At 46.2% G+C, this 11,003-nt stretch overlaps 1 protein-coding gene across 1 annotated transcript in view; it reads right to left on the bottom strand.

Moving 5' to 3' along the window:
- Positions 1-11,003, bottom strand: part of LOC104506724 (WD repeat-containing protein 7-like) — a gene marked incomplete at its 5' end in the record, with an annotated part of 52,101 nt that overhangs the window by 26,802 nt on the left and 14,296 nt on the right. The window contains 4 exon segments of the mRNA XM_010147771.1: positions 1,129-1,211; positions 1,838-1,987; positions 2,721-2,838; positions 10,897-11,003. The exon segment at positions 10,897-11,003 is cut by the window's right edge and continues 20 nt beyond it. Of these exon segments, the coding sequence (XP_010146073.1) occupies positions 1,129-1,211; positions 1,838-1,987; positions 2,721-2,838; positions 10,897-11,003 (458 nt within the window).

Here is an 11,003-nt window from a genome sequence, read left to right as displayed (position 1 = left end):
GGTTCGGAGCGCTTTAAGAGCCACCTAAGGCGTTTCTGCACGCTGCAGAGCGCGGAGCAGCTCAGCGCTCTCCAAGCTTTGTGAGGTTTAATTTCAACCGAATCTCCAGCGCAAGCATCCCACAGATGTTTCTAAAACCGAGGGAGAGTCCAGCCTCCTAACTATGAAGGCGAGGGGGCTACTCGCTGCCTACGACAAGTTCGGAGCACCACCTGCTCGCTTGGAGGAGGCCTGGGAGACAGGCACGGGCGGAGAAAGCCAGGCTCTATTCCACGAAGGCACTGGTACTTCCTATTCCTTACTATCTCCGTTTCACTGACCGTTCCTATGGGATGGCACTGCTACCCACCTGTGGGAACAGAGGGACTTGGAAGTGCCTGGTCAGGAGACCTCCTCCAGTAACTACACCCCAAGACCAGCTACTAGGCAGATGTGCTGGGTTCAGTCAGGGAAGAGTTAACTCCCTTTACTGTGGCTGCTAGGGAGCTGTTCCTGGATGCAGAGAGCAGCACTGATCAGGTCTCAGCTGGCGCTGGGCAATGCCTGCACTGAATTCAAGGTCTTGACATGAGCCACCACGACGCAAGCTCCCGGCATGGGCTGCCTGGGAACCCCACCACCACCGCGTCCCCCAAGGCACATCCTTATTTTCGGCTGTCACCCATTTGTCCTCCCCCGGCTGCTCTGATGGTGGCAACTACTTTGCTCAGGTAGGTTGTGCGCACTGGGCCCTACCTTGTTAATCAAGGACCTTCACATTTTTGTCACAGAGATATCAAGAAATGCTTGGAAGGGTGCTGCTCAGCTTGCGTGCCTGTCCCAGTGGAGCAGCTAGGACATATGGAGGGTAGCAGAACACATTTTTAAATGAAATTACACAGTATTTTCCTTTTTTTGGACTTTTAAAACACCCAAACTTCAGGGAGTTGTTAATGCCTTTCTTTTCTGATTCGTATCTCTGTCAGATGTGGTGGCAAACTAAAAGCCTACAACAAAAAAATCCCACTCCACGGTGGCCGTTAAGGGACAAGCATCATGTAACAGACTGTTTCTACTCCGAAAGTCAGAAATCTATCCTGCTGCTGTCCCCAGGAGTTTCTTGGCAGTATTCTTGGAGGAAGAGCTCACCTGCAGATGGCTGGAAAGCACTCCTGAAGACCCTTCTTCTTAACTAAAGATCCTTCAAGGCAATACATGATGATGTCCATAACCTTGAAAACAAAAGTTAAAATTATCTGACCAACAGTATTTTTATGGTTGAAAATAAAAGTTCTAATAGACAAAAGCAGAGAATTTCTGTGCCTGACTCTGTCTTTGATATCTGAGTCTGAAATACAGTTGGGATAAACCAAACAGGGACTGTGTTGCATATGACAGTTCACTACAGCAATGGTACTGACAGCTGAAACCAGAGTTCCTGTAAATAGTTAAAAAACAACAAACTACTGTTAAACACGAGCTCTGTAAGTAGCTCTGGTGTGAAAAAGGCCTCTGGGCATCAGTATCGAAGTTACAGCGTGGTTACATCATCCATACCATTCTTCAGCAACATGGGTCAGCACCAACAAATGCCACAGATGAAAACATCCCTATGATCCCCCAAGTACCAGCGCGATGAGTGCCCTGTACTTCCGCCAAGTTCTCTTGCTTGGATTGTCTCTTCAATGGCGCAATTTAAATGCAATGACAATGCAAAAAAACTAGCTGGGTGGTATCAGACAAATCCCATTTACACAGGAAAAGGTCCACGCAGAAAGGAAGTCTGCACTTCAACGCCGAGCCAACACGCATTCGCTGCTGCGTCAACCCCGCATCAGACACGGCGGCACGGCCTTACCTCCACAAGAAGGTCCACAACATCGGTCGGCATCTTCTCGATGAGAATCTCGATGACCCTCAGGATCTCTCCTTTAGCCCGAGCAAGGGTGGTGGTGTGAATATTCTGCTGAGACTGCGTGTTTGCTGCCAGGGCAGTGTGTCTGTGCACCTGTCAAAGCGGGGGGTTACACCCGGAATCTCAGACTCGATTCTCTGCCTGTGCTCAGTTACACCAGGAAAGCCCGTTCCAAGCAGAACGCTTGGCGTTACTTCGAGACCAAGAGATCATTTCTCCCTCCCCCATTACTCAGCAGCAGCAGAGCCACTAACAATTACCCTTGATCTAGTTTTTAAACAAGGGCTTCCCTGATTTAAGTAATGCTTCATCTCAGAAAACTAAAGGTCAAGATAAGCAATGCCTGGGTCTTCCTTACAGAACTTCCACTGCTCACACATCTTTTAGGCTGCAGCTTTACAATGGGCTTTTTCTGGCCACGGTCCATCCTACTGCTATAGCTCGGCCGAGGCTCCAGGCTGTATCTGGGTTCAGACGCCTCAGACCGACCGTGCCCAGCTTTTGCGAACCTCACAGCAGTATCCCTCCCTCCTCAGCCTCCAGAGCCCACGGCCAGGCCTTCGCTCCGTTTCAATTCATATTTAATGGGGTTGTCTCCACATTTCTTAAGGACACTGGGATTTTACATGTTACTATTGGAAGTTCATATAAGCAGGATACAACAAACTCACAGACACAACTCATCAGAGACAGTCAAATACTGTTCCCACCATAAATTACGGGGGATTTGGCTATCTGCAGGCAGACAACTATGACACCTGCCGTGTCCCTTTTTGGGTGAGAAAGGGGGGGCCACTGGTTCTCACCACCGCCCGGCCCTGCTCACCTCCTTGGCGATGGTGGTGATGAAGGCGGGTGGTCTGGCGGTGGCGATGAGGGAGAGAGCGTGCCGAGCAGAGCGGGCAGAGTCGGCGGCCGGGCTCAGGGGCAGCCCCATTGTGATGCTAAACGGGCACCAGACAAAGAGAGGAGAAAGAAAAGGAGCATTAGAGATATAGAGTGAAAAGATTAGAACCAGCTTATAATGTCAGTTCAAGGTCAACGGGAGCACTCCAACAGTTAGAATATAATGGACTTCCAACAATGAGCAGTGATTAGGAGTCAGGGTGTTCTATCATCAAATACCAAATCGAATAATTAACCATGAAGATTGAAAACAGTATGTGCATCTGTCCAAAGTGTTAAAAAGGCCTTGTTAACAAATTATCCGTATGCGCCGAATACATATCACCCCACAAGGCAAACGCAGGACATCTTCCCAAGAATTTATGGTTTATTCTTTTACAACCTTTTAAACGCAGGCTGAAAAATAGCCTCTTCAGAGTAATTCTCCCTAATTCAGTAAGCGCTGGTCAGGAGGGAAAAGCAAGAAGCTTCTTGAAGAACTAAACCCACCAAATCTACTCGGTTTGATTTTCTTTACTGCCTGACTCGGTTGCAGCAGCGTGAGGAGATGACAGACAGCCTTCTGCTTTCCCATTACTGAAATTAGTCAAACGCTCTTTAGAAATTCTAACGCTGAGGTTTTAACTGCATTTCTTTGACTCACAGGAAGGGATTAACCGGCGTCTACATTTCCCATACGCAATGCTTTTATTTGCCATGACAAGACAAATGCAAGACACAATACGGCAGCGAGTCCCCCACAACTACGCTGAGCAAAGACAAGCCCTGCTGTCCGGTAATTACAAGCACACGTACCTGACAAAGACAGCACACAGGCTAGTTTTTGGCTGAAACCTTTTAAAGTTGTACTAACCTGTGACCAATATAGACAGGTTTACTCTTTTCCTGGGGAAACGAAGCACTTTTTGGCACCCGACCAGGGGCAGCAATGGCTGTTTGAGGCTCAGGGAGCCAGCAGACCTCCCTCATGGCACGCGAAGATCGCTGCTCCCGAGCGCGCGCCGCGAATGGCACTAACCCGCCAGCACTGAGCTTGAAAGCCATCCTGACACTGCAGCTGGCTGTATTACAGATGTAAGTGAATGCTAAATGTTAACAGAAGTGAAGCTTTTATTAGTGAAGGGCTGAAAAACCTCTTCTTTACCGCTCCCGACCCACTAGGCTGGTTGGCTTATCCCCTCCTTACACCTTAGAGGATCCTCAACACTTCTTCAAACCAGAAAGCTACCAGCAACCCCTACGGCAGGTGAGACGCAGAAAATAAAAGCAGAGACATGAAGAACAGTCTAACCACTGCATGCTTCTGTCCCTTTAGCATCTCTACGTGCTTCCAGATTAGTAAAAAACGGTTTGTCAGGGTCAACAAAGTCCACTCTGCTCTGAAGACAGAGCTGGACACAACCTGCTCCGAAAATAAATGAGGGAAAGGAGAAAATGGAATAACACTGAAGATAGGGAAATCACAACACAAGGGCCTTGTACCCCAGATGTGCCAAAGCCCCCCGACAATACAGCGCTGGGGTCTCCATCACACCATGCCACAAAGCCCGCGGGAAGGCTAAACCCCCAGTCTCCGAACGGCAAGCCAAAGCACTGGTTCACTCGTTCAAAGTCCAAGAATATTTGGGTTAACCTCACTCACCTGTGAGATTAGCATTTGGCAGCTTCTCTTCGTTTGGGCTACACGAGAAAAATCACTCAACAGAGGTTATTGTGACGCTTCCTACCCCAGACTTTACAACAACGTTATTTGGAAGTGAGATGGGAGGAAATCTCCATTTCCAGGGACAGGACAGATGATTTTTTTCCCCCAACACACGAGCCCGAGTAAGGGAAAACAAGTGTGACGCAGCACCTTCTCAGATGCACTGAAAACCTCCTCTCGGCACCCTCTGAAGGGGTTTCTCCCGCGCTGCCCCTCGTGCTGAAGTGTCTTTGTAATGACTGACAGCAGTGCACAGACCCAAGGAGCGCCTTGCAAAGGAGAGGGAGGATTTAGGCAGCATGCGGAACTGAATAGCTACTTCCCTTACTTCTTTAATTTAGAGAGAGGTGTCTATAGAGGATGACACATTCTGGCTTTCTAAAGTGTCCCTAAATACAATTCTCTAGGCAATATCTGATTTTATGTTGTGGAACTTTCCAAATCAAATACTTTGCAGCAAAGAACTTCAGGGGGGTTAATGCCAAATAAACTATTTTTCCAGAGCAACAAGATAATGAAGCATGGATCAGTATGTTTAAAAACCTGAAGTCACATAAATACAAACCAAAGCTGATTGCAATTTTCTTTCCTGCTCTCCACCTTCACTGTACGGATTAGAATTCCGGAATTTGAAAACTAATCAAGTCTCTGGCACAACAAAGATGTTCTCATTGGCCTTTTAGTTGTGAAACCACATTTGAATATAACATTAAAAGTCCTGTAGGGATGTTGCAGACAAGTGATGAAGCAGGAGGAAGGAGGCAGCAGAGTCAGGCTTTCAAAGGGGCTCATTATCTCCCAAAAGCAAACCCCCAGCCCCTCAGTACATTCTGTCCTCTCTTCCCCCGCTAAGAAGGGCTTCGTGTTCCTATCAGCAGTATTTTTCCTTGCAGGGTGCTTGGCAAAGCGTGCATTTTCCTGAAAAGCAACAGGCTTTTTGTTAATTCATTAGCATGGATCAGCAGTAGGAGTACGGGAGGGCACAGATTTACACACCCACCCACCCAGGGGCTAGGCCAGCTGCCTCTGAAAGAGGGAAGCCCTAGGAGACAACTGGCACACCGCACCAAAACCCAGGACAAAACCAAAGCAGATGCAAAGCTAACGGAGGGAGGGAGGTGCTGGCTTGCACACCCAGGCTTCTATTCTTGTCCTGATGAGGTTTAGGAGTTGTGAAGGTCCAGCAAGAGCCCACAGCCCACACTGTCCCTCCTGTCCCCATCCCGCCCCTTGATTTCCCACTCCACTGTAGGCAAACACCTGAGGAATCACTCCTGTACGCCTAACGCAGACAAAACGTATGCAGCTTGTCCTGCAACGTGTGCCTTTAACACCAGAGAGGGTATCCTACCTGGGAATGACACTAAAACCTTGGATTTGTTACTGTATTTATTCCTGCTTTTGATCTGTGCCTTTTAGCTCATGTCTACAAGGCTGATTCTCAGTGGGCAGTATCCCTCATCATCAGGGAGTGACGCTCGCTTTTCCCAAATCCATCCCCAACTTCCCCATCCCTGCCAGAAATCTGAACACCTTGATTTATTTGGGAACCAATATGTCATTTAAATGTCTTCAATCAAATACAAATAAAAAATTAGGTAACTCCTTTACACCTTTAGCACAAGTTATCGCAACTTCAGAGTAACGTTTATGTACGTCGCTATCTACAAAAAAAACAAGAAAGAGGCATTTTAAAAGCTGATCAAGAGGAAAACAACAAGCTTCCTGGAAAAGCTGTAGGTCATACCTGGGAAAACAGTAGACAGACTTTTCCCAAGGGCCTGTAGTGACAGGACAAGGGGTAATGGGTTTAAATTGAAAGTGGGGAGGTTTAGCTTGGATATCAGGAAGGAATTCTCCCCGCAGAGGGTGGGGAAACACTGGGACAGAGAAGCTGTGGATGCCCCATCCCTGGAAGTGTCCAAGGCCAGGCTGGATGAGGCTTGGAGCAACCTGGTCTAGTGGAAGGTGTCCCTGCCCATGGCAGGGGGGTTGGAACTGGGTGGGCTTTAAGGTCCCTTCCAACCCAAACCATTCTGGGATTCTGTGATAAAAATGGCTATATCCAATCTCGTTTAAAGGAAATCTCGACATGGATACACCTCAAAATCACATGTTTAATGGCCTTGAAGTGATAGCTGACCCAAGGGGAAGAACCAAGCTCCCTCCACGGCACAAACCCAGGGAGTGTGGTACTCCTCTTCCTCAGCCTCCGTCAGAGGAATCACCGTCCTTCGCATGATCCACCTAAAGCTCACCCAGGCTGAGCTCCAGAGCCTGTAATCCATGGTCTAAACCAGAGCTGACACAGACACAAATCCCTGTGGGTTCCAGGTTTAAGCCCTTTCTACATGCCACATCACCTTTAGGACCAAGTACCCACCTCGCATTTCTTCTTTAAAACATTTAAATTTCAGGAACTGTGGAGGCTGTGTTCCAAAAATGTTCCACCATAGCTGAAAACTAGGGATGCCCCTACTACAAATTTATCTATATCTCTCTATCTAACTATACCTCCACAGAGAGAAACCATGAGAATATACAAGTACCATGAAGTTTTCCCCTCAACACAATCAAAACTAAAGAGATTTAGCCTAATTATTTTAGTACACGCAAATATGAAACCATACGGATCTATTAGAATGCGATTTGCTGATTTGGGCATATTCTATCCTAATGCAGATCAAACTGTAGCTCGCAATTCAAAGAGCATAGAAGAAGGGTCAGCACTGATCCCGACCGTCAGCCGTGCCAAGAAATCAAAGCCTAACGAACGCCAGAGAAATACAACGGAGCGGTTTCATTCGGCATGGCAGGTTTGCACAGCACAACCCTTGGGGACTAGGATGAACTGGGAGAGCCCAAGAGTTATAAATACCAGAGTTTTGGATAACAGCTCAGATATTTATTTAATTCAGAAGGGAAAAAAGAAAAGCACTGCTGTTTTTGTTGGTCAATAAATGTGATTATTTTTTTTTCGGTCAATAAATGTGATTTTTTTTTTTTAAAAAAGCAGAAGCTTGACATAAAAGCCCTTTCATAAAACGTTCTTAACATGAGGCAGAGAAGCCAGGCAGCTGCGCGCTGTTATTGTGTACACGGTAAATCAGGCACAAAAAGGGGCAGCTCAGCAGGGCACCGGGAGGGTAAGATGCACACTTAACCCCCTGCGCACACTGTTGCTCTATTTCTCTCCCACCTCCGTCTGTCGGCAGTCGGTACTGTATCTGTCACAAACGTAACAGGCCATTTTCAATCTAAATCTTGTTATGGATTAATAAGCAAACACTTTCTCGCTTATTATGCAATTTATCATGATGAAAATTGCGTTGGGCTCCTCAAGGCTACATGCTGATACACTCATTTATTCAGTGCTCCGCGGACAGCCAGCCATACTAATCTTTATGACAGCTATGGGTGTAAGCGTGGGATGAGGACGGCGTTCCCAGGAGCCGCGTTCGCTCGGTTTCCGTACAGCGGGGGCGAGGAGACGCTCTGGGAAGGGAACGCATCGTGGCTGCTTTCCTCACACTACACGAAGTAACTGAAGTTCAAACAATATTACTTGTACGTGTTTCTCCATGAACACGCCCCTCAGTCATTCATTAAACCTTGAGGAAATTAAAACTGTCATATAAAACACATAACATCTGCTTTAAAATAACGTAAAAGAGGGTCGTAGACAGGAACACCTGCAGGAAGGGATGCTAAAACGCATTCACAGTACTAAGCCCACTCTGGTCCTACTACCCGTCACCATTACGTCCCCGTTCGTAACCAAGTATTTGTCAAGAGGTTTGAATAGGAAAATCCATTCATGCCCGACCAGATTTCAGAACGGGGAGATTGGAAACCGAACACTACGGGTGTGGAAGAGTGCTCACAGCGTTAAATGTTACCGCTACAAGGAAAGGAAATTCCTGACTAAAATAGAAAAGTAACTAAAAATATACATTTATAAACACCTGACTAATTCCTCATTAGAAGGGTATTCCCCAGTTTTACATATTAAGGCGTAAACGGACAGTGCTCACTGTCACACAGCAGCCGCCCTCTTCCCTGAGGAACGGCACTGCTTCCCCATTAACGAAGGGTTTATCAATCACCGAGTGGTTTACGGATCAACTCTTACGGAGCAGCACTAGAGAACATCACGTCGAAAGCACAAATTAAAACTTCAGCACGAAATATGTAAATACAGCCCTGGAAATGTTAACCCCGTGCTTGGGATACCCGACTTGGAAGGCACTGCTGCAGAGTGGGAAAGCTCCATGGAAACAAAAGTCACCGTCGCAATTCCCACCAACTGCGGATTATGCTGGTTTTCGTATTCTGCGTGGCGATAGGCCCCACCCGCACAGATTTAAATGCAGGACTGCACACGGGGTCAGGGCCCAGCATTTCAGAACGCAAACCTGCCTCACAACACAAGTGTGCTGAGGTTTTTGAAAGACACTACAATTTCTGCATTTACATAATAAAATCATTATCAAACACTTTCAGTAACAGTCATTTTCCATATGGATGGCTGCAGGCACTACAGTACAACCACATAAACATGAAATCTGGATTTCCTCAAGGCAATCCTCCACCCAGAGCCACGTGGGTTGTGCATCCTCACCGGGGACTAACTCGGTCCCATGCAGGAAGCGCGTACCTAGGAATGAAAATTTTGTCTCAGCCGCACTAATGCATAACCACTTCTGTTCTTCAAGGTTTTCCATTAAAAGCAGGAAGCTTGAAATAGCTTTCTAGGCCAATTACACAGGATCACTGTTTTATTTCATATAAATAACCTACTCTAGTTGCTTCTTATTGTGACTTTTTAATTTTTTATTTATTTATACGTAGAAATCACAGCTTCTCCTTTTGCACGTTTAAGTGGTTTGCTTTTTTTAAGCAGAACCTGAATACGGAGAAAATAGTTCAGATAGAGATTTAGAATAAATTTCAGATGAGATGATCAATTTTCCAACAAACAATAATAAAAATAAGGACTCTACCGCAAACCCCTTTCCTGTACAAATAGTCCCGTTGTCATTAATCAGATTAATGGTGTGAGTAAAGACCGTTCATGGGAGAACTGACACCCCAGGTGAAATTTACTACATTTAGGCCTCAGACCATAAAAATCACAGAGACTCAACAAAAACGCTACTCGTGTCCTGCGAAGTGGTGCATGTTAAATAAACCCCAAGCACTAATATGCAAGAATCCCATTATCTTACCAAAATGCATTATGAAAACAGCACAGACGTTACTTCCGTTACCCAAGCCATCGTAACGCCTTCGTTTAGGAGTTTAACCATCGCTATTTGACAGCAAGATGGACAGTGCACGGCACTGTCAGGTGTAACCTGTGTCAGGTGTAACCACCCGCACACATACCTGTGTACATGTAACCAGGAGTTGTACCTTCACAGTAATTTTTAAGAAATTCGCTTAGAGTTCCATGCACACAAAAAACCAGCCCACAAACCCCACAATATTCCATTTATTCTGGGTATTTTATGTCAAAGTGTCAGACATCCTTATGAAATTTGCCCCCTCCTCTGCCCCAGCCCACTCCCCAATTACAAATCCCTAATTGAAAGAAGATTTTATTTCCAGGAGGTTAGAACGGAGGTACAAGACAGCGTGCCGTATAAATCTTGATTTAGGACACTTTAATAAGTTGTTCTCTGACCCTAGAGACAGGCTGTGGTCTATTGAGTTTATGATTTCTTAGCAATCCTTAACTCTACACATTACCTTGATGCTATTAATAGCGATACTGTTGATAAAATAACCACCTTTTCTGAAAGGTACTTGCAAAAACAATTCACATCTGGATGGGCTGGGCTGGTAAAACCATGGATTAAAAAAAAATAATCCATGTGTTCAGACACACCAGTGGATAACACCCTCTGAAAACACTATTTTTACAATTCCAAAGGGTAAAAAAATATTATATTAAAAGACAGACAGAAATATTTTAGATGTAAATATGTTTCAAGGGCTCCTTCTCTCAAAATTACTAGTGGCACGATGGGAAGATCAATGCTGTGCAGCCCCAGGCAATGCCTACCAAGTGTTTGGTGGCTTCTGGTTTAGAGGGGGTGGGCCCACGGTGCCGAGAGAAGCCACCACTGCAGCAACCGGATTTCTCCCGCCACAGTTAAACACTCTTCTTCCTGGGACGGCAAACTGAGCCTAACTAAAGCAGGCTTGAAATAGTAATTTCGATCGTACAGGTTCAAATAAAAACTCAAAACGAGGCGTTATTCCTTGTCCCGCCTTCTTGCCAAGTACCGCTGCCGTCAGGACTTGAACCGACGGCTGCAAAACCTCGATCTGCAGGTCAGAAAGGACGCACATTAATTAATTAGAAGCGAATAAATGAGAAACCTACTTGGCTAGCTGCTTCTCCGCATCAGCGCAGAGCTCCAGAAGGCCCATCAGCACCGCAGAGACATCCATGTAGGGCTCCCAGACGGTAAAGCCGCGGCCGATGAGGTC

The sequence above is a fragment of the Eurypyga helias genome, unplaced genomic scaffold (assembly GCF_000690775.1).
Source record: "Eurypyga helias isolate BGI_N326 unplaced genomic scaffold, ASM69077v1 scaffold20992, whole genome shotgun sequence".
NCBI classification, from domain to species: domain Eukaryota; kingdom Metazoa; phylum Chordata; class Aves; order Eurypygiformes; family Eurypygidae; genus Eurypyga; species Eurypyga helias.
This window is presented reverse-complemented; position numbering and strand designations above follow the sequence as displayed.